General features: G+C 43.5%; 1 protein-coding gene across 1 annotated transcript in view; it reads right to left on the bottom strand.

Moving 5' to 3' along the window:
- Positions 1-231: 231 nt before the first annotated feature.
- LHX4 (LIM homeobox 4) overlaps positions 232-24312 on the bottom strand; it is an 85910-nt gene continuing 61829 nt past the window's right edge. The window contains exons 3-6 of the mRNA XM_054981237.1: positions 13218-13420; positions 6554-6708; positions 4200-4371; positions 232-626 (exon numbers count right to left, since the gene is read on the bottom strand). Of these exons, the coding sequence (XP_054837212.1) occupies positions 232-626; positions 4200-4371; positions 6554-6708; positions 13218-13420 (925 nt within the window). The remainder of the gene's footprint in view (positions 627-4199; positions 4372-6553; positions 6709-13217; positions 13421-24312) is intronic.

The raw sequence follows: 24312 nt of genomic DNA on the forward strand, positions 1-24312 counted from the left end.
AAACAGATATATATATATATGTATATTAATAATATCGTAACATCTTTGAGCTCTACAGGAAAAAGAGAATGGGTTCCCATTCTGAAATAATAGGAACGTTCTTGGGATGGCACACCTGCAATCCTTGAAGTCTGCTCGCTGTCTCTCTCTCTCTCTTTCTCTTAGTTTGAGTATGTTTTCAGGCCAAAAGAGCAAGTAGGAGTATGGCAAAAACTGAAGGGTGACTGGTACTTAAAAAGGAGGATGATCCATTTCATCGAGCCAAGAAGCGGGGCTTGTTGGAAAGTCCGGATAACCCACGCTGCTTCCAGTAGAAATATCAGAGGTTGGGCCCCCAGCCATAGCTCTGAGCGTCTGGCTCACTCCCTGCCCTCCATGTGCTATGATTCCTAAATTATTGTCCATTGTATAATCCAGGCCATTTAGCAAAGGAGTGTGTGATGGAAGGGACGATATGGAGGCCGGAGACTGTGGGATTCCATAGGGGCTTCCATCCCTCAAGTCCTGATAGGATTGTCCTGACCCGTCTATGGCAAAGGTGCCATTCATGAGTGGTCCACCAGCCACCTCACTTGCGTTGCTGTAAATTCTATTGTTGTGGCCAAGCTCCGACAGTATTTGGTCTTCTGTAGAGGAAGCAAGGAAGACAAGATTTTAGCTGCAACGGTACTAAGGAACATATCATGCATTTACCATGCAGAGAGAAGGGAAACATATTTTATCAATTATTGAGTGTAGGTTGACTCCCCTAAAAGTAAAGCGCCCTTAAATCCATTAAAAGTTGACAAACACTTAATTGTACATTAGAGTATGGCTTCAGTATGCAAGGCTGCCAAGATGAAGGGATTCAGTGGACAAGTTTCCATGACTCTAATCACAAGACTCTCTGGAAAAGTCAATAATGCTGGGAAAAGTGGAAGGCAGTAGGAAAAGAGGAAGACCTAAAACGAGATGGCTTGTCTCAATAAAAAGCCACACCCTCCAGTTTGCAAGATCTGAGCAAATCTGTTAATGATAGGACGTTTTGGACGTATTTCATTCATGGGGGCGCCACAGGTTGGAGGCAACTTGACGGCACATAACACACAATCACCTTGGATGGAGCTGGGCGAATCACGTGACTGACTTTCACAGGATGTTGGGCTAGCTCTGGGTAGAGTGAGCAGGGCCCAGAGGAAATTTTGGTCTGAGGGGCCTGTAAGAGCTCTCAGCTATGTTAGCCTTCACTTAGAATTGCTGCCATGTGTATTTATTCTGACAGCCATGCCTTATCATTAATTTCAATTTACAGCCACATTCTTACAGAGCTTCTATACAGCACTGACACCCATATCCACTATCCCACTCTAACCAGCAGAGAATTAGAAGCTGCAGGCGTAAAGAAGATGTCAGTGCATGGAGCCCAGCATAAAAATGTCACACCATAGACCACAGCTGTACAAAGTGTGAAATGTAAAATAATTGAATCACAAGCCTTATATGAAATAGGGTTGCTATATTTTTTCTTGCCTCTTCATTAGAAGGGGGGCAGCAGAGTAGCTCTCCTAGCTTTCAAAACACCCTTCAAAACAAACCCTCTGTAGTATGCCAAAACAAGATTCGTTGCATTCGTCTGCGATTACACTATTGTGCTATTCTGCAACAGCTGAACAAAAAGGGGAACACTTAAAAAAATGTGTTGGTATTTCTCTCCCAGAAGTGTTTGCCTTGATTTCTGCTCTGTATCTAGCTGCCTCTTCTGTGTTCCCCCAGCAAGCAGCCACCATATTTATTTACGTACAGTGGGAAAGACTGCCTTCCCTGATGGCACATGTGCGCAAGAGTTGCCTGTCAATTTTTGAAACCCTGTAACTTTGATGGCTCATTGCATATTAATAAGCCAGTTAGGTCAAGGCCCATAGAATATTTGTGCATTTTAACAAAAAAAAAACTAGCTGCAATGTGCAAAAAAAAAAAAAAGAGGTCACAAATCCCAATTCTTCAAGGTGATTGAAACATCAATTTGGCCATTTTGCATCCAACTTTTCTGAAGTCTAAAAAAATCATTCCATTCACTCAGTAGATTCTCTGTGCTGCATTGCAGACTTATGGAACAAAGTGTCTTGATTTTATGATGAACACAATTCTCGAGCATTATAACAATAGCCTGCTAAAAAACTAATATGCCTTAACTATGTAATTAAACCTGTAGATATTCAAATAAATCACGCTGCTTCCACAAGCAGTGGCCGTGTGATTCTCTTCTGAGCACCAATAGCTGGGGACTGCACAAGAGGGAGCCCCTTTAAAAATGTGTGCATCTCTTTGCAGGGGGGGTGGATTCTGCCCCTGCTTTGCATTCCTCACCAAACAACTCAGTGGAGGGATTTTAACTTTTGTGGAAGCATCTATGTCATCCCAGCTGCTTAATTCACACTGCTTGGAAGCAAACCAATTGGGGAGGGGGAATATAAGGGAGAGGAGGGTCAGATGTCCCACATTTAATCTTACAAACCACACAGATTTCCAGGGTTGGCCTATGCTTGTCACCACTGACCATCATAGAAAACAGAGATGCTAGCAGTGCCACTGTGGCCAGTGTAAGCTGTGAAATGTGCAGGGTGCCAAGGTCCTCCACACATACTGTTGAAATCTTCGTGGTGCCAGTGGCACATTGTGGCTAGAATGCTGAACTAGGACCTGAAAGACCACAGGTTCAGATCTACTCTTTGCAATGAAACTCGCTGGGTAATCTAGGTGAGCCTGATCTCGTCAGATCTCAGAAGCTAAGCAGGGTCAGCCTTGGTTAGTAATTGGATGGGAGACTTCCAACGAAGCCCTGGGTTGCAGAGGCAGGCAATGGCAAACCACCTCTGTTAGTCTCTTGCCATGAAAACCCCGATTGGAGGGCCCCTCACACACACAATCTAGGGACAGTTGCACTATCTCAGCCTAACTTCACACTGTTGTGGGGATAAAATAGAGGAAGGGAATGAACTAAGCATACCTCCCATAGCTCCTTGGAGAAGGACAGGATAGAAATGTGCTAAATGAATCAATAAAACCAGAAAGCATCCAGGTTGTCACTTAAATGGCCAAGAGGTCATCCATTAACCCTCACTTCTTATGCTCACTGTTTATATAAAACCAGGCAGCTCCAAGATTACACATCCTACAGGTGCTGCCTGTGTGCTCATTTCCAAAGCCACTCAGCCACATTTTCATCGAGCAACCTGATGATTAGAATGGTTTATCAAGACCGCAAATAGCAACCCTATGACAAATGATTCAGAGAACTATTTGCCATATGCATGGGGCTATCTGGTACAATACACAGAGTAAGGGGCAGGAAAGCAGAGTTCTGGATTTCTCTCCCCTCCACTGCATACAGAAATCACTTGTGACTTGGAGTATATGCATCTGCATGCAATTATATTGCCCTGTCCACGATCTTTCTACCCTATTCTTTCAGCGAAGGATAGATTGTGCATATAGACTGGAGCAACTGTGTGCAAACTGGCCCTAGCACAGGAGATAGTCTACATTCAACAGGGGAAACAAACTCAGGCACAAACCTAATTTTGCACATACAGTGCAAAAGGCCCTATGCAGACTTGCACTGTGCGGACTGGGACCAGAGTATCTATGGGACCATCTCTCCCCATATACTCCCCAGAGGACACTCTGATCAGGGGACAAACAGCTGTTGATGGTCCCTGGCCCCAAGGAGGCCTGCTTAGCCTCAACTAGAGCCAGGGCCTTTTCGGTCCTGGCTCCCACCTGGTGGAACGCTCTGTCTGCTGAAATCAGGACCCGGCAGGACTTACTATCTTTTCGCCGGGCCTGCAGGACAGAGTTGTTCCACCAGGTATATGGCTGAGGCTGAGCCTCCGCCAGCCTGGGAAAAAGGGGTGTATAAAAGCCTCCCTGTGAAGGCTGTCCACCATCTTGTTTTAAATGTGTTGTTCTTAATGAACATGAATTTTTTATTGCATTTTAATTGTATTTTTAATATGTTGTTATCTGCCCTGAGCCCACTTGCGGGGAGGGCGGAATACAAATTTGAAATAAATAAATAAAATAAAGCGTGAACATAGAAAATGACAGATGCAGACCTAAATATCTGAGCAGGAACCTACTTGAAAGAGCCCTAGTCATTGCCCTGTGAAGGAAAAATGGAAGGTCTAGCATTAGCACTTCCCATTCCCACTCCAGCCTACCTCGGTAGCTCAGCTCACTATCACTAACCCCACAGTCCTCGGCCGAACTCTCTTTTTCATGCTTGCTGCCACCTCTGTTTCTCTTGACACTCTTGTAGAACTGCCCCCAGCGGTGTCGCCCAGCATCTTTCTTCAGACGTTTCTCTTTGGCCCTTCTGTTTTGAAACCAGACCTATAACCAAAGGGAGAATTTTTAAAAGGTTATAGTACAACCAATGTACTATCCAAGGATCACCTTCTACATGTAGAATCAAAGAATCTTAGCATGGCTTATGGGGCACACAGCTGAGTTCTAGGAAGCCTGGAGTCCAAGCCCTGTTTTGATCATAGACTGATCAGGTGGCTGTGAACAGATTGGGAAATTCAGTGACAGTTTTAAAGACTAACACAGTTTATTTCAGCATACACTTCTGTGAGTCAGAGCTCAATTCATCGGATGCCTACAGCATACATTCGTAGGAGATAAAATTATAATTAGTTACAAACAACAGAGGTGCCACTGGCCTTCTGTTTGGCTTTGCTGTAACAAGCTAATATGGAATGATGAAGAGGACAGTATTTGTTTGTTTGAAAATCAAATAATAAAGACGAACAATCTAAAAGTCTTAAATGCATAAAATTAATAACAAAGCAATATGTAAATGGAAATTTTTGTATTAAAAAGACATTATCTCTTAGCCCACTTTTCCTCATCTCAGAAAAGGGGGTAATAGCAACTTCTCTATATAAGTAGAAAAGAGCAAGAGTCCAATAGCACCAAATGAATGAATGAATGAATGAATTTATTTGCAGTCAGAGACCATAACAATGGCTATATATCCTTAGCAATCAATATAATAATTAAATCTAGCATAAAAATGTAAAGGACATAGAAAAATACATTTAGCATTTAAAATCTTATCTTAAAATGTGTATAGTTCTCTGGGAACCGCAGTAATTCTAATCAATAGCACCTATAAGACTAACAAAATATGTGGTAGGGTATGAGCTTTCGTGAGCCCCAACTCACTTCTTCACAAAAGCTCATACCATACCCTACCAAATTTTGTTAGTCTTATAACAATTTTTGTTAATCTTATAGGTGCTACTGGACTCTTGCTCTTTTCTACTTCTACAGACAGACAAACACGGCTACCCATCTTGATCTATTTCCCTATATAAGTTATTGATTGGTAGTAATGGGATTGTAGGCACGAGAAGGAAGTCAAACCCAAGACATAGTGACATATGACCAATCAGCCTTCCAAGATAAACCTAAATATTATCCTCAAAGACTCACAGTGTTGTATGATTCAATCAAAGCCATTTCATACCTTCCTGAAGAGTTTAATGAAATCCTAAAGCTTCTACATACTCAAAGAACTGTACTTGATAGTTACTATAATGATGACCATAGGGGGAAAAATTAAGGGGAACATAGTGATACCCAATGAGTAGGGGCGGGGGGAAAGAACCCTTGGAGCTTCTATTGAAGCTTGCTTATAGACCCATTCAGGATTCTTTATGTATAGCCATCCGAAGTACACCTAAATCATAATGGATTCTGTCCTCGGAATTCTTCATGACTAGAAGCTTTGCAAGAGCCATTTATCTTTGTTCTGATGCGAATTTCCGGAATAGATGCACAAGATTCTTGAAAGATACATAACTGGAATTTACCACATTTCTGATCCTTGTAAGACGAGCGGCATGCCTTGCCTCACAGTAACTACTGATGATAAAGGAGCCCTGACCACTTTTACATTTATTCTCTCTCACGTCATGGATCCATACCTGCTTCTGGTATACAGTAATGTGTTTTCTGATGTCCATTGACCCTATAAAATACAGTATAATGGGATTTTAACCCGTAAGAAAAAGAGGTTCTGTTGGGGATCCATCTCTGGCGTGACCTCAGCTAGTAGCAGGTCAAGACAGAGAGGTGGGATCCCTTCTCGTGAAGCTGCTTTATATTGGGTCAGACTATTGGTTTAACAAGGTCAGTACTGTCTACTCTGGGAGTGGCTCTCCAGGTTTCAGGGAGAAGCTGTTCACCACCTACCACTTGATCCTTTTACGGGACATGCTGGGAATTGCACCTGGACGTCCTACATGCAAAACAGGTGTTCTGCTACTGAGCCATGGTTCCATCCTCTCTGCAAACTCAACCCAGACATTTGACTCATTTTAGGGACTTGTGCCCCATCAAAAAATCTATTCCCTATCCAAGGTTTGAGTTGTACCCGTTTGCCTCTCCCCTAATTAAAAAAACCTGGATATTTTATATACCCCCTTGGATAGATATTAGAGGCACAAGCAATTAATGCCATAAATCCTCTGTTTCAAGAGAGTCAATATTGGGCCAACTGGCTCACCTGCACGACCCGCATGTCCAATCCAGTCTCAGAGGACAGCTGCTCCCGAACGTGCCTGGCTGGCTTGGGGGAGTTTTTATAGGCATTTTTCAATGTTTCCAACTGTTTGGCTGTAATGGTGGTTCGGGGCCTCTTTGCTCCAGCTTCCGAATCATCTGTAAGAGAAGCTTCCTATTATTTTGGAACACAGGGCATGAAGCAAACATGCAGAAAGGACAGCAGGTAAATGTTGCGGGTTTTGAAAGCCTGCAAGAATGAACACAAAGAACTAACCCCATACAAGTGGAGACTGGGGGGCTTTGTCATTTGTACTTTTAAAGGTCACTTTGCATATGTGGTTCTGAAAGTGGCACAAAGACATCAGCAAACCACAGCAACTATACAGGTATCCTTAGCAGGGTGTCCTGACTGGCCCCATGTTGGGTGTCTGTACCCAGGTTTGGGCTACATAGTGTCTGAAATCGCCTTTCATATGTAATTACTGCTAGGGCTGGTAAATGAGGGTTTGAAGTTACCTGTGTTTGACATTGGTGTTCATTTGCTTTAGTCATCATTTTTATAGGTAGAGGGTACAGGAAATACTCACTGGGTTGGATCCAGACCAAATTTTCCAGTGGCAGAATGCAACTTCCCTGCCTCCCACCTCCCACCGCAGTCCATTGATCTCTATGAAAAGCTACTCTTTGGGGATGGCGGACCCAGAGGAATGGGGAGGGGCCTGCAGCAGGAAAGCAGAGTCAGCCAAAACTGCCAGTTAGGTCTGGATCCCACCCAATGGCTCCCTCACTCTAACAGAAACATAAGGAAAGATCACCCCCTCAGACACAGCTTTGAGAAACGCTGTTTAGTTGGCAACACATCTATGAAAATTTGACTTGCAGGACTGCTCTGCATTCTCCACATTTCCCCCACTCCTATTCCACTGTTGATTTTATTTACAAAGCAATTTCTGTGCAAATATATCCACTCTAAACCTTCTGTTCATAGTGTTCCATTGCAATTTAATCTTTCCTGGAGGAAAGATGGGGTAAAAAGTAATAAATAAAAGTGTACGGGTTCTGTTCCCTGGAAGCATACAAAAATGTTGTGGTTGTCTCTTATTCTTTTGCAATCAACAAAGGAGTATTAAGGAGACTACCTGGAAAAGGCATTTTGCTAATTTCTGCTTAGGAAGACAAACTCTGAAACTTGTAACTATCTGCACTCTCCTTTTAATGGTCGTTTTTTGGAATGGAGCTATATATTAGTAATTTGGTGCCAAATCACACATTATTTTGATTGTACAGCTTGCAGAGGCACAAGTGTGCACATTGTAAGTCCTTGTGTAAAAAAGAAAAGCAGGGCATGCCTTTAATAAATAAACATTCAAGTTCCTTGCACCTCATTTGCACCCAACAAAATTAACATTTGAAATGAGATTTTTCACTGCTTGTTAGATCTGCACGTCTTATTTATTAGGATAGTTCATCTGCTCCCTTGAAATTAAATCAAAAGATGCATCCGCCTACCTTCGAATCCAATTCATTCACCAATAACTATGGATAGAGGATTCAAGAACTTCCTTTGAGGGCAGCAATAGTTTTATCATCAAATAGGGTTGAAGTTGCCAGATTGGAATCTATTTTCCTTCTAATTCTTAAAATTGGTAACAGGCTTAGCAGCCATTCTAACAGCACTTATTGCTTGCACTGCAAGCCTTTCGAACTGGCCTGAGTGCACTTTATGTATACGTAGGAAGGAAGCGCAAAAACACAAAAGGAAGCACAAAAGCCAATGTAGCACAAATAGCTCTCTGCCGTGTATGAGCTGGATCCCAACTAAATTTTGCACTAATGGAAAGCACTTCTGGAGCGTCCTGCATTCCATCTCTTGCTACAGCCCATTGATCACCCTGAAATGCGGCTCATAGGGGGACAGGACCTTCAGGAAGGGAATGAGGGGCAGCTCAGGGGATCTACAGCAGAAGGGAATTGACAAAAATTGCCCCATTGCCAAAAATTTAAAAGAGATCCGAGCCACTGTTTGTCGCCTTGCTGCATAGGCAATGCCTCCTTTCCCTTCTTCTCATCCATAGACAGAAGCACTTCTCCCTGCATTCTAGAATTCCGTACCTCTTTCTGCACAGCTCTGTAGGCTGCATTCTTTCACGGCACCAAAGCTATCGATAGCACAGAGTCAATAACAGAAATTAAGCAATATTCAATCCATGATCTCCCCCGCCTTGCCTCTCCCCACCAATCCCCCTCCTCACAAATAGGCATTGCATCACCCTAGCCAAATTGATTAGGTCAAAATAGAGTCCTTAATTAATGAGAAGTCAGGGCTTGTCAACATGAAATCCATTAAAGACCAGTTCAGTTTTAATTTCAGTCAGGCACCGTTTGGCAGTCTCTGTGGATTCATTAGCGTTTGGTGATCTATAGCCGCTTTCTGTCTCACTTCCCTCAACCCACCCCCAATTCTGGGTTTTTCACCTCCAGTAAATATTGGCATTTTAGACCTCCAGATGAAAAATGGGAGACTCTTTGGGTTAAGGGCTAGATTAAGCTGATGTGCAAGAGGCGACTCTGTTGCCTCCGGTGCAGCAGAGCCTAGAGTTGCTTTTGGCTCCTGACGTTTCTCCGTCTTAAACTGAAGAAAGATGGCAAGGATCCTTACAGCTCATTACCAGTTCCCAGAGAATTCTTGAGACGCATTCAAGGGGAAACTGCTGAAAATCTGACCAAGGTTCTAGGCACCAGCAGGATCAGTCAGAGGTCCAGGCCTGTTTCACGCCTATATCCAGGCCTGAAGCCAGACAGGAAAGGTAGTTAACTTCATCCAGAAAACCCCAGAGTTCTCCCACCACACCACATCCTCATGTGTCAACTACGGTCTTCAGGTTGCTGCCTACTGGCTGTTCCCCCATTTGTGGCAGACCTTCCGGTATCAACCAGAGCCTGTTCCTTTTTCAATGTGTGAAAAGGGCTCCCGGAGGAGCTGAGAAGGGCACAGTCCTTGGGAGCATTCACGAAGCTCTGCAACGCCATTTTATTTTCCAGGGTTTTTAATGGGGTATAAACTACAGGTATCTGGGGGGTGGGCAGTATCAGGGGTTTTATTCTAATAATTTTAAACTGTTAATATTTTAACTGTGGTGTGTAAGCCATCCTGAGGTACAAAGAAAGGTGAGATAGAAATATTTTAATAAATAAATGAGGGGAGGGGTAGAATTCCCACATAATTCTTCCTTCTCTTTCACAATTTGCCCAAGCTTGTCTCCTCATGTTTCCCCACCACCTGTATTTTTTCATAATATACAATCATGTCAGCAGGTGGTATATTCATTCAAGAATTAATATTCCCAACTAGTCTATTTACCACTGATATTATGACCCTTTTTTTACAACTGGCAAAAAAATCTGCTTCATGTGTTCACTAGGTATTTTAAAAATGGTTTAAAAGAATGCATGAGGAAGTAAATTACGTGAGGCACAATGAGTGTGGCCAGCCTGTAACTGGCAACCAGTGGGACTCTGAGGGGAGGACACCCTGGAAATGTTATGTCACTTCCAGGGAAAACCAGGAAATGATGTCATTTGTCTCTAGGATCACTAGAAACTCTATCATCACCAACAGCGATTTTTAAAATTTATTTTTCTCTCTCCTGCTGACAGAGCAGTAGTGGGCGGTCACGAACCCCCAAAATATATTTGATCTGTGAAGTATCAGATCTTGGCAGGATCAGGGTCCACCAATTATAGATCTAATCCAGAAGTGGGGTGAAACCTTGTAGCGTGTTCATTCCAGAGGGCAAAACTGGGGAAATTGTACAATTAGACAGGAAATATAAGGCAGGCAGTTTTGAATGGAAGGTAGAGGGGCTGGGGCTGAACTGAAAGAAAACATGACATGCAAGATTTAGGTAACATGACAGAATTCAAGGTAGATAGAGTATAACAATAGAATTTACAGTTTAGAGAGACATTTCCTTATATGGTCCAGTGTTAAGGAACTGGTAATTTGTGGACTTGCCCTAAGATCACATGACCTCAGTTCAGTTGCTCTTCATAAAAGCTGTTTTCGGCCATTCCTCATTCTAGTGGTCTTTATCTATCGACCCAGAAATGTTAGAGAGTAATGGCCCAAGCGTCATTGCTCTGGCCCCGCACCAACATGTAAAACAGGCCCTGTATATATATACACACACAATCCCATCCTACATACATGAGGAGGGTTCTCAACACTGCCCCAGAAAATGCTGGGAGATTTGGGGAGCAGTGCCTGGGGAGGGAAGAGTTTTGGAAAGATTTGATGTCACTTCCAAGTGACACTCTAGGCTGCCTCCCCGTCCTAGGATTGCCGGGCCCCCTGAAAATAGGGAGTGGTGAGGTGCTGGGCGATGTGTGGGTGCCAATTCTCTTTTTCTGCATGCCTGCAAAGCACACAGACCCCCCCCCCCCCGACATCATTTCCAGTTTAAACTGGAAGCTACAGCATCTCAGCAGGCCCAAAACATAAGAGTTTTTGCTATGTTTCTGGCCAATTCTTGGAGAACGGTCCAGTTGAGACACCATAGTTTACAATTGTGGAGCTCCTCCATTCACCTTCTTCTCCACCCCCTGACCTCTCATGAGTTAGGTGAACACTGGATGGGGCTAAAGCTGGGGGCAGTGGATCCCCTGCCATGGTGAGAGACCCAACAGCCCTACCCCCTAGTGTCTATGTTCTTTACTTAGAGTGTTGCTATGTGAAGGCCATTTTTTTAAATTCCTCAAATTCTCAGGTTGGTAAATGGGAGGCCTACACATGACTAACCGTACAATCCTATGAAGAGCTACTCCCATATAAACCAGCTGATTGCAATGAGTTTAGGCTGGGGTAACTCCACATAGGATTGCATTGTAACACGTATGTGTGAGATGTCATGAGTCATGAAAAAAGTTGATTTCTGAAATTATAATATATATATAAACCCTATAATATTATTCTTGAGGGCCAAGCCCCCATGAACACTTCAGTGCTCAAGCCCTGGAAGGATTTGGAAGAAAATGTTGGGACAGCGACCAAAGTTATGTCAGAAAAAGTGTACATTACGTCATTCAAACAAGCTTTATGCTCAGCAAAAATTTGGCAATGGCAACCCAAGCTGTTCCTCTTTCTCAGAGATGTCAAAATACCATCAGGCACCAGTTTGTGTCTGGAGGGCATTTACAGTCGAAGAGCAGGGCAGCTTGACTTTGTTCCAAAAATATAGCCAACACTCGCTACAACTTCAGGGATCAGAGGCAACATGGGGGTTCCAGGTGAGATCTCCACACCTACATCGTTATACAATGCTCCATGCTCACAAACTCAGCAAGCTCAAGACCAAACCACCGCGAGGCACAGGGAGACATACCAACCTGGCACCATCTCATAGTTTAGATTAATAGCTTTGCATCTTGGGATGTCTGAAATTTGCAGGGATGTATCTAACTAACCACTCCCATAAAGGCAAATCAAGACCTCATTCCCAGAGAACTCTTCTCTAGAAATGGCCATGAACCGGAATACGAACCAAAAAAACCCTCATGAACCTGCTTGGTTCGTGGTTCGCGAACCAGTGGTTCATGGAAGCTCGTTTCCACGAACTTCCACTAACTGGTCTAATGGTTTGTTTGGTTCATTTTAAACACCAATGCCCCTTTCCCTGCTGCTGCAAAGTGGCAGGGAAAGGGGCATTTAAACCCGTGGATCAGCTGCTTGTTCAGGAGATCCCCGACAAGCAGCTGATCATTTAAACAGCGGGGCTTGGCTGCCTGGCCAAGAGTTCCCAGCCGACCAGCCAAACTCTGCCCACAGTTTAAATGGCCGTTTCCCTACCGCTTGGAGCGGCAGGGAAATGACCATTTAAACTGTGGGCGGGGCTTGGCTGGCCAGTCGGAAACTCCATTTCCCCGCTGCTGGGAGCAGCCATTTAAACAGCCCCGCTGTTTAAATTTAAACAAGCAGCTGATCCACGGGTTTAAATGCCCCTTTCCCTGCCACTGCTAAGTGGTTGGAAAAGGGCATTTAAACCCCATGAACCATAAACTGGTTTGTGAACTTGCCCCAGTTTGTGGAAGTTTGTGGTTCCTGGTTTGTGAAAACGCCACAAACCACGAACAGCATGGTTTGGTTTTTTCATGGTTTGTGCCCACCTCTACTCTTCTCCTGGCTCACAAATAAGTTTCCCCCAAAGGGCCTAGTTCACAAAAATTCTTCCTAGCCCACCTGCACACACAGACTTTCACAAGTTATTTCTGAAAGGCATTTCCACCTGTCTTTCAGTTAACAAAATCCTTTTGGGTAGTTTAAGGTAGTTCTGACTCATCACAGGCAAACCAGAGTCACCAATCTGAATGATCTGATTACATAAAAAATATATCCCATTCATTTTTTGCGAACACCTGAATCTGCTTTATCCTGAACCAAACCCTTGGTCTATCAAGGTCAGTATTGTCGATTCTTACTGGCAGTGGCTCTCCAGTGGTGGAAATCTTATACATCCTCTGGTTTATTTTTTGTTTTTACTGGGAAAGCTGGGAACCAAACCTAGACCTTTTTGCATGCAAAACAGATACTCTACCACTGAGCCATGGCCTCTCCTGTGTGACTGGTATATTTTGTATACAGTGCTGGCATCTTTTTCCTTAGTACCTACCATTCTGCTTGGCTGTCTCATAATCCTCCTTGCACACCAGGCGCCCGTCTTCCATGAGGTAGAACTCGTCACCTGTGGCCAACTGGCGGTTGCAGATAATGCAAGCAAAGCAGTGTAGATGATACACAAAGTCCTGGGCTTTCCTGACCACCTGGGTGGGTGGGATCCCCTGCTGGCACGCTGTGCATTTCGTACCAAAACGCCTGCAAAGCAAGAGGACAAGAGACAGAGCTGGATACCTGGGGCAAGAAGGCACGGAACAGTGGAACATGGTCTTGGATGCAAAGTTCAGCTTCTGAGAATTTCAACTTTCATTTAAAAATAAAAGATGCTAGCCCTTACAACTATAAAAGTAAGCTTGAAAGTGTGTGGTATGTTGAAAGCTCTGAAGTCAGGGAAGTTCCTGAATAAGCTTTATGAGGTTGAAGGCAGGGTTGCCAAACTCAAGGTAGGGCACGGAGTTCAGCCAAAATGACAACTGATCTCCAGATTATAGAGATCAGTTCCCCTGGAGAAAATAGCTGCTTTGGAGGGCAACATCTATGGTATACCATTGATTCTAGGTGAAATCCCTCCGCAAAATCCCCACTACACATCCACTGCCCCCCAAAATAGCTGCTTCAGAGGGGAAACTCTATGGTATACCATCTGTTCTGGCCTCATGCCACATCTATTTCTCTCCAGGGTTCTGCGTACTTGGTCAAAAAAACCCTGATTCATCTCCAAACTGCTTCCCAGACATTTTTTGTATTCTGCATGCAAGATGAAAGGCTGCATCCGCTGCAGAATCAACCCCCGCCCCATGGTGGGGGAGGTGCGGTTTTTCTCCCTGTGCACATACTCCAATTCCCCTCCCCCCCAAGAGAAGTCAAACTACTTTTTTGAAGTGCAGAATGCTTTCTTCGGTATAAGGGCTGGCCCTTCCCTTTCGCCCTCCCCTTTATCCCCCTGCATCCTGAGTGGTTGAACAGCAACCAATCCAGTTTTTTCTTTTACATTTTTTTAAAAACAACAGTGTTGCAATGTCGCAACTTTGGCACATTAAAAAAAAAAAACCTTGCACATTTCTTCAGTCAATCGGCTGCAATATAGCTAACAGAAATTTTATGAACGGACTAAAAAGTGTGTTCTGTGTGCACACTAACCTCAGAAGTAAAAAGTAAATCCTTAAAAAAATTAAACAGCAATGATGCAAGGTTGCTCCAATTTTTTTTTTTTTTAAATAAACCTTGCAAGTTTCCTCAGCAGATCTGCTGAGCAAACTGACCTGTCTTCAACCAATCAAGTAACAAAAATGACCTGTCCTTAGCTGATAAACTGATGAAACAGAAAGCCTGAAGCATAAACAGGGCATTTTTCTAGTGCAGAAAAAATAGACACTGCTTCGGTTCGAGTCCCTCACGTCCTGAATTACAGAGGCCTACAGTGGATCTGATCCTTATGCATCAAATATCAAGAAAACCCGGTGTAAGAGTACATGATGAAAACATCTCGTTGAAACTGAGGTTTCTGTTCCCTTCGGAGCCCCTTGAACCTCCCAAAGTTAAGCAAAAGCAGAATACATTACACCTTTTTTTAAAAAAAGGAAAAAATATGCAAAATAAGAATTATGCAAATACAGAACACAGAATCCAGTGTTTCCTATATTGCCTGGAGACAGATTTTTAAGTTGGAAGGGGCCTGGAGCGTCCCCGCTCTGCCTGCCTACAGCCAAACAACAGTAAAGAGTGATTCACCATCATTAGCAAGAGAGGCCAGAAGAGTTTTTTGGAGGTGGCCAGCCCTCAAAACTGGCAGAAAGCGCTGTGGAGGAAGGGGCAGAGTTTAAAACAGCAATCAACCCAATTATGCATGACATTTCACACCCCAGGGCTTTATCTTCTTCACTGGGAAGAGCCTCGCCTAATGCATCAGAGGAAGCGCTGGTTTTAATGGCCCTTTTAACTCCAGCCTGTGCCACTGCCCCCAAACGAACAGTCAGTGTTTAGTTATAGTTGTAATCTCGCTTTCCAGCTCAAAAAGAAAAGCCTTTCAAAGCAACCCGTATCAATTAAAATTCTGCAGACCAGGCTGCCGACCAATGCTGCATATAAACACGCATCAGACTCCAGGCCCAGCTCTCCAGTTTATGGACTGCATGGCTGAGCATGCAGGGGAAGGGAAGTGGAAGGAAAGCAGAGCCACCAGGTACATTGCTAGTGAGTATTTCAACCCCACTGAGGCCACAGTTACCTTTCTTTGCTAGTCATATTCCTGCTGTGAGATAGGAGGTGTGCGCATTCCGTATTTCATCCCCATTAATTCTAAAAAATTAACTGTGGCTCCTGCTGGGATGACATGTCTAAGGTTGGCAGTTCCAGGTTGGGAAATACCTGGGAAATACCTGGAAATACCAGGGGCCGGAGCTCAGCACATACTAATGCTATGTCTTTGTGAACTTGTATCTATTTACCCTACGGGATCGTTTATGGAAATGTTCCTGATATGACTGTACTAATCTCACACTGTGTAAGCTGCCTTGAGTCTCAGTGAGATAGGCAGACTATATATGACATAAATAAAATAAATAAATAAATATAAAATGCCATAGAATTTGCCCTCCAAAACAGCCATTTTCTCCAGCGGAACTGATGTCTGTAGTCTTGTGATCAATTGTAATTCTGGGAGCTCTCCAGGCCCCACCTAAAGGTTGCCGATATCCAAGCAGAGAGAGTAACACGGTACACACCCACAGAGTCAAACAACAATTCCCGTGTAAACTTACTAATGAGCGTTATGTACACAATGAAACTTATCAATGCTGTAATTTAATGAATATTTATATATTTTTACCACGGACAATAAAGGCTAACGGAATTATATGACTGTCACCCCATTGGAACAATCATTCATATAGGTGTTGTGTTTAAAGAACCCCATACTTGAGTATACATAAAGTACTTTTGCTAAAGTGCTACTGTGAACATAAATATAATCAAAGTGCAAGTGCATATACATCAATTAGCACCTGTGAAGCCAGCATGTACCAGTATAGAAAAAGTCCAACAATTCAAGGGTCAGAAGCACTCAATATCCACACCATGGGTGATAGTCCAAAACGCTGTCTCAATTGAAAGCCATTTCAAGTGACTGTGAAAGAATAATCTCCTTAATTTTGGTTCTGCTCTGACAGGTTGTCTAGATCATTATTGGTCCTGTTTCAATTCATATCTTTGTCAAAGAATACACAGACAAGAATTCATTTGTAGCAATTTCTTATAGCACGGCCATGCATATCATTTACAGAGGTATCACTCACATATACTGTAATAATAGTACCTCGAACCATGCATCTGCTATATGGGCGTGTGTGCAAACATGACCAGGGAAGCACACATGTCCTCGAATATTTTTAAAGCATGCGTCTGGGGAAATTGGACTCCTGCTTCATTTTGCTGCTGCAGACTAACCCAGCTACCCATCTGGAATGATGCTTTCCTTCATAGAGCAAGTGGATGATATGTGTCAGTGCTAAAGTCAGCAGGCTTTCGTATCAAGCACAGCACAGTGCGACACCATAGCAACATAAACACTGGTGGAATGCTGTGGCTGTGCAACAAACTAGTGTACTCTATATCGGAGAGGGAAACTACACGAGACGCCCAGGTGTGTGTTGGGTCCCACAAGGTTCCCTGGGAAGTGTAGTCTTAAAAAGAACAGCTACTCAATGCGATTCTCGACCAGCAAAAGAGAGAGAGAGAGAATCTGTGATGTGATTCTCTGCCTAGGAGAAGAGTAGAGGGATTCTCTCTCTCAAAAAAAGCTGCCCTGGATTTCCTGCCTCCTGTTATGTCCCATCCCATACCACCACCACCACCCCATTCCCTGAGATCCCAGAGGAAAACCTGAGCTGAGGCTTTTTGAAAGAGAGAGAGAGAGAGAGAGAGAGAGAGAGAGAGAGAGAGAGAGAGAGAGAGAGAGAGAATCCCTCCCGTCGCTCTTCTCCCAGCAGAGAATTGCATCGAATGGCTGTTCTTTGTAAAACTACACTACCCAGGGAAACTTGCAGGATCTGATATGTGAAGAACACCTATCTGGCATCCCGTGTAGCTTGGCTCACAGCAGTTCCAATGCAGGAGGTGACCACGTGTGGCCTGAAGGGGCCACAGTAGCTACCGCACCTGCAGCTGCCTGTCTCCACCTCTGCTCAGGTTTCCAGCACTGCACCGAATCTCACATGGACGAAAGGCAGCCACACACATTGTCCTGGTTCCAAAGAATGCCTTGTAGCCTCCCTCACCAGATTGGATTGCTTCAGGCTCACAGCTATAAACCACAAACAGCCACTAGTTTCCCACCAGCTTCCTAATACCTCTGGGAGTTACTGGTAGCCTTTGTCACCCCTTTTTCATTTTTCAAATGTATATAAAAATGTATCAAGCATACCCCTTTTTTAAAAAAAATTAAAAATAAGGTGTGAATCAATCTTGAAAGCTGCCTCTAGTGCAAGAGCGCCCTAGACACCCTTGTGAGCATGATTTCTGGCTGGCATGCAATCCGCAATGTCCTTCTCTTTTCCCATCAGAGATGGACTCTGTTCCTATACTCTGGGACTGCATATACCCATAAAGTCATGTTAATGCAACATTAAGGAGTCACATCTATTTTAAGCGCCGGAAAAGCAGAGTCAGAATGCTATAATTCAGCTGCACCGCGCTTTGATTTTATGTCCTGCCCTGCAAAACCTAAACTGAAGATAATTAAGCTGCAAAGACAGGAAAAGAGAGCATAAAAGCAATGGGTGCAAATGCTTCACTCAGTTCTTGTGTTATCATGAGAATGCTGGCTAGCAGCACAATTCAGTAGAATGCGAACTAGTAATTTACTTCCCATTTACAAAGTATGTACCCCCAAATGGTTATGTTATTCAGGGCCTCTCCACAATCACCACTTATGCATGAAGGAGTGTTGTAGCTAATATGCCTTTATCAAAATCCGTGGGATATATAAGTGTGTGTGTGTGTGCGCGCGCGCGCGCACGCGTGTACACACGCATGTATTTAAATATAAATACTAGGGCTGCTTGTTCCCATCCTGCAGTGGCTCTTGAAATCACCCTGTGATGAGATCCATAGAGAATGCAGTCCTGTGAGATGATTCCATGTGTATTTTTGGGCAGCTGCATCCTAAGACCCCCAGTATCAGCTGTGTTTACCAGCAGCATATCACCAGATACACTGGCATATCTTCAGGATAAAGCAGAGCAACTTGGAAATACGCCAAAGTAGCATTTAGTCATCATCCTATGCAAAGGTTTTTTTGAGGAGGAATGTTCCAGAATGGCATTCTGGCAGCTCTAGAATCTCCCCACATGATTCCTTCCTCCGGCCCTGTAGGCTCTGCAGAGGAGGTTTAGCTGCTTTGAGTTCATTCTGCTTTTTTCATTCCTCTGTGAGAGAGAGAGAGAGAGAGAGAGAGAGAGAGAGAGAGAGAGAGAGAGAGAGAGAGAGAGAGAGAATGAGCAGAGGAGGTTAAGCTGCTTTGAGTTCATTTTGCTTTCATTTCATTCAGGGTTTTCTGTGTATGTGTGTGCTGCTTTGAGTTCATTCTGTTTTATTTTCATTTGGGGATGGGTGGGTGGGTCTCTGTGTGTATGTGTACTGCTTTGAGTTCATTCTGCTTTCTTTTCATGGGGGTGGGTGGGGCTGTGCATGTGTGCATGTGCGCGCGCACGTGCTACTTTCATTCTTTTGTTGACTGAAGTTGACATTGTTATGGTTCCCATGGCTTTTGAATGCAGATTGGTTCTGTGTTAGTTAAATACATCAGTTACGGTCATTTGTATTAGTTAAAATATCAGTTATGGTTATTCCAGTTTTTATGCTAGGAAAGGATAGCTGTGTCCAAGACACAGAATGCTTTCATCAATATATTCATCAGCATATCGGTGGTCTTATGTCTTCATAGCTGTAACTCAAATGGTTCTCCCCACCCTCAGCTGATTAACGTCACTGAAATTGCAGTGGACATATGGGTGTTAAGGAAGTTTTTATGAATATTGTTTGTCTGGGACATTGGAATATTTATGAACGTTTCACAACATCACAGCAGCTTAACCATTGGTAAGGTAGAGTTGGCAGGCAATTAAAAAAAGCCATTTTAAACTAAGTATACATCTAATACAGCTAAAGCTGAGTATCTAATTTTAAATTATTCCAGTAAAGCAAAACTCTCCCTGAAAATTTGAAAATTCAATATTCATTAGATTAGGAATTTCAGACTGTGTAATTTTGAGAAAGAATTTTGGATTTTTTTTTCTACGCTGGCAGAGAGAATCTGTTAGAATTTAGATTTGTGAGATGGGTTTTGGATTTTTAGAGGCCCCCTCCTTCTTGCCTATTTTAAAATATGATTCCAAAGAAATGAAATGTTTGGAAAAGGGAATGGAAGATTTCACTTTTTGTAGAGGATACAGAAAGGAAACAAACCCTTTCTCATAATTGTGTAATTTTCCAATTTTACTAACATTTATCTTGTCGTAATGCATTGTGCTGGATTCCAGGAAGTTGTGTCACTTCCAGGAAGCGATGTCACTTCCAGGAATGATGTCACTTCTGGGAGCGATGTTATCACACGTTTCCGGGAGCATGCGCACACTTCGCATGCACACATGTGATAATAGAGAGTTCCACCACCTCTTTTCCCAGAAAAAGCCCTGATCCTATGCCCTTTCAAGTCAGGATTTAAGAGGGGGCTATGAAGGACTACCTCCACCCATATGAACTTACCTGTGATCTTTCACTGTTCTGCACATCCTCTTTGACTAAAGTGAGAGAGGAGTGGAGTGGGACACACAGAAGATGAGGCCTTTTCACTATTACACCCCTATCACTGAACTTGCATCTCTCAAGTGGTTTGCCAGGCTTCCTCCCATCTTGTCTTTGCACGCCTGCTAATACATTTTTTGTTTCTTCAGAAGGCATTTCAGGGCAGGCAAACCTCTGTGCAGCTGCTGATGGCTGCTTGTAATGGGTGGGGCATTTATTCCTCGTTACTTTGGCTGCTGTTTAATTGTGCAGCCATTTGATCTTATTTTTGAGGTAGGTTGTTTTATTATTTTAGGTGCCAGGGCTTTAAACAGTTTATAAACTGCAGTTATCTCGTGGGAGTGGTGGTTTTTTGTTATTGGTTTTAAATTCTGATGTTTTGTTGGTTTTAAATTATGGTGTTCTTAGTTATGATTTGTAAGATGTCTTAAGCTACAAGGAAAGGTAGGATATAAATCTATTAATGAATAAATAAAATAAATTATGTAATTGTGATGTATCATATTGTCTGTTTTGATACTTGCCTTGAGTACTGGGTATATAACAGAAAGGTGAGGGGGTATAATAAGCATTCTAAAATAAATACAAATTCAAGAATTGCATGGCTAGACTAGACCGAAGGTTCCATCTAGTCCAGAATATGGTTTCCAAACAGCAGCCAGCCATATGTCTCCGGGAAGCTCAGAAGATAATGGCTAATTGCCTCTTGTTGATCCCTAGCACCCTGTTAATCAACGGAACTCTATACCACTTCCATACATGAAAGGTGCGTTTCCATGGGTAATCGCTGTTGATACACTTTTCCTCCAAGAACATACTCGTCTCCCCAGCTACCACACAAAACAGCAGCTAAAAAGGGGAATTCTGATTGCCCGGTGGCTGGGAAACCTTAGCCGGTGCTGGCGTCTCTTATTACCGAGCGAAAACACAAATTGTGCCATGTAGTAAGCCAATGCCATCATGCTAACCTGTTTTTAGCTTTTCAGATATGCTTTACATGATCTGCTGTGCTTAGGAAACAAGCCCTTGAACAATTTCAGCCCTGCTTATATCAAGGGGTTAGTAAGTGGCTGAAGAGTGATTAATATACAGAGAGCTCCTGAATAATTGGGAGACGTGAGCTTGGTATCGCCTCAATAAACCTCTGCAAAGTTTAGTTTTCCAGAGGCAGACAGTGTGAAAAAAACGGGGTCAGAGTAAGGTCCTTCCTGTCCTTTCTAATTACTAGCATGTTTTTATGGCCAAACATGTACAAATGGGCTACAGAGACAGCCCCCCCAATGGGGCAAATAGAGCCCCCTTGGAGCCAGTTTGGTTGGCAAAACAGCATAGAGAGAAGGCTGAGGCCCCTATCCATCCCTTCTGATGATGTCCTAGCTTACTGCACCAAAATCCAACCCCTTCCTGTGATGTCACTTTCAGGACACTCCCCAAAACCCACATCTGAAGTCACTTCAATGTATCATGGTTGCAGTTCTCAAACATCTGACGTTTATTCTATGTGGCACTTACATTAAGCAAGTTTGGCCACCCCTGTGCTAGAGCATCCCCAGTAATGCACTGGTTTCAATTCCAGGAACACACAGAGTGATGTCATTAAGTTGCTGGCAAACCCCTTCCTCCAGCAAGCTAAGTCTCCTACTGGTTGCCCTGGGGGACCTGACAACCTAAGCCATATACATGTGTGTAGAGGGGGAGAAGGTATGAGCATGCTGGCTGCACCCATATTATGTATCTATTCATGAGCACAACATCTATGCACACAGGAAACATCCATTCACTACATTTCATCCCTTTGATCAAGAATACTGCTTTTTCAAATGTTCTCAATCATGATAATGGTGCCTACATGCTTACACTTCCTACATGCATAGACGCTGTGCTCACAAGCCAGTAAGCAGGTCCAGTGCACTCATGTCCATTTCTCCTCTACACATGTTGAATTGATAGAAAGTTAGCATGCCAAAATCATAAAGAATGCACAAGGTTAGAGAGTCTCTATCAAACTATCCGGTGACTTGTCTCCAGCTGTGATTGGCTTCTTGTCAAGTCCTCCAGTTTTCCAGACAGATCCATGTCAATTCCTTGAGTCTGAGTGTGTCTGGATCAGGCCATAATACCCAAATATGGATATGAAATGTTCTTCAAGGTTCCTGTGGTCTGGGGCCAACAACTCTTAAAACAATTGACAATAGGTGCTGCTGCTGCATAGAGCAGAAAACAGCAGAAATCTGCTTATCACTTATGGACTAGGGATGCTCGAACAACCCGCCAAATCGCTTCACATCCTGTTCTCTGGCCATAAAGAGGGAGCTGATTTTTCAATGATGGTTTGCACGCTCATCGATTCACTCGTGGCTCTTTGGCAGGTTGTTCGACTGTATTCCTTCCTAACTATGCACAACTAGGTTTTCACACATGCGTGCTCTCACACAGCCTGATTGAGTTCTACTACCCACCCCCACCATCCTTGCTGCATAACAATCTGATCAGCAGGCAATTGTATAAATAGACAAAGCACACATAAATCATATAAATCAGTCATAAATAAAAACTGTGTTAAAAGAAAATCATACTCATTGAGTTTTGTCTAATTAGTCCCTAGTGATAACAATGGCTGCTGGTAGGTTTGAATTGGCAGTGTCTTTGCACATGTGCAGTTTTACAAAAACCTGATGCAAAAAGTTCATCAGAGATTCGCAGCTCTGATCAGCACCTTTGAATACAGTAAGTCTGGCTGTCCAACACACTCATGCCAAAATTCGCAGAATCTCTGTTATGGACCTGAAAAGGGCTCTGAACACTCCACAGCCCCAGGCAGATCACTAAACTAAACAGCCCCAGGCAGATCACTAAACTAAATACCGGCATATGGCTTTGGCCATTACTTCCCTGCTCGAGCTTCTGAGACCCTGACATCTCTTCAGCCCTGGACAAGATGGCTGCCTCTTTATTAGTGCTACCTCCAACCTGACTCTGCTGCCTACTCTTCTTATCTCTTTTCTAGCCACCTCTCTTGACCAAGTATTTGCATCCTAGTTGCCAACCTCCATGTGGTGGCTGGAAATTTCCAGGAATTACAACTGATCTCCAGGCCACAGAGATCAGTTTCCCTGGAGAAAACAGCTGCTTTGGAAGGTGGACTCTATGGCATTATACCCCATTAAGGTCTCTCCTCTCCCCAAATTCCACCCTCCCCAGGCTCCCCCCCCCCAAATCTCCAGGAATTTCCCAACTCAGAACTGGCAACCCAAGTCCCCAAGACTGTTTCCCAAACCTTTCCCCCTGACTCAGACCCTATGCACTCCCCCACCTGGTAGCCAAGTAACCTTCTACCAGAATGCTTCAAGCGCCATGATTACCCTTTAATAATCTTTTTGCCCCTCTGTGAAAAATGTCCTGCTCTTGGGAGTGGAAAAAAACCCATGTTCTTTAATGGCATCTGTCAAGAGTCTAACAACCGTCAGGAAATGTGGCTAAGTAAACACACCATTTGTTATTGTGGGCAGCCGCGGCAATTGCTGGACATCAGATCAATCAGTTTTTAAAAGGCAAATTAATAAAAGGGTATGTGGCGGCATCAACACATTAAACATGGGAAATTAATTCCGTTCCCTCCCATAATGAATGCCCCTGTGAGTGAAATAGCAGCCGCTCAGGAGAATTGTCAGCTACAGCCCGAATCCTGCAGCATCTGGCAGCCACAGGGTTTGCCGGGGATTGTGGTGTAATAGAACAGTGAACATGAAACAGGCCTCATCATATGTTTTGGGGTTTTTTAGTAGTACACTTAGGATATTGCACTTAAATAATGTTTGCAAATGGGTGTCTCCATGCAAGAAACCAGGAGGGGCTGGGAATGCCCAGTAACAAAAGCCAGATTTGCTCTAACTAGTATGTGAATGATTTGGGGGGCAATAGTTGCTTAAAGGCCATGTCAGAGCTTTTTTAAAATGTGCAAGCAGACACAACATATACAGTTCCAGGAAGTGGGGAAACGCGCTATTCCAGAGAACATTTGTGCAGTTCCAAAATCTGAGTCATGCATTACCATGTCCTAAGTGATTGATAATAATGTGAAAAGTCAAGCAAGCCATCAGGGCTCATCTATAACCCCAGGCTCTCTATCAAGCATCCCCAGTGGAGACCCAAAGTGGTTTACGACATCACTCTCCCCACCTCCAACTTATGCTCACAACAACAACCTGGTGAGGTGAGTTAGCTTGAGAAAGAGAGACTCGCCCATAGTCATCTGGTAAGGTTTCAAGGGAGAGTGGGAATTTAAATCT

Source organism: Eublepharis macularius, chromosome 5 (genome assembly GCF_028583425.1).
Source record: "Eublepharis macularius isolate TG4126 chromosome 5, MPM_Emac_v1.0, whole genome shotgun sequence".
NCBI lineage: Eukaryota > Metazoa > Chordata > Lepidosauria > Squamata > Eublepharidae > Eublepharis > Eublepharis macularius.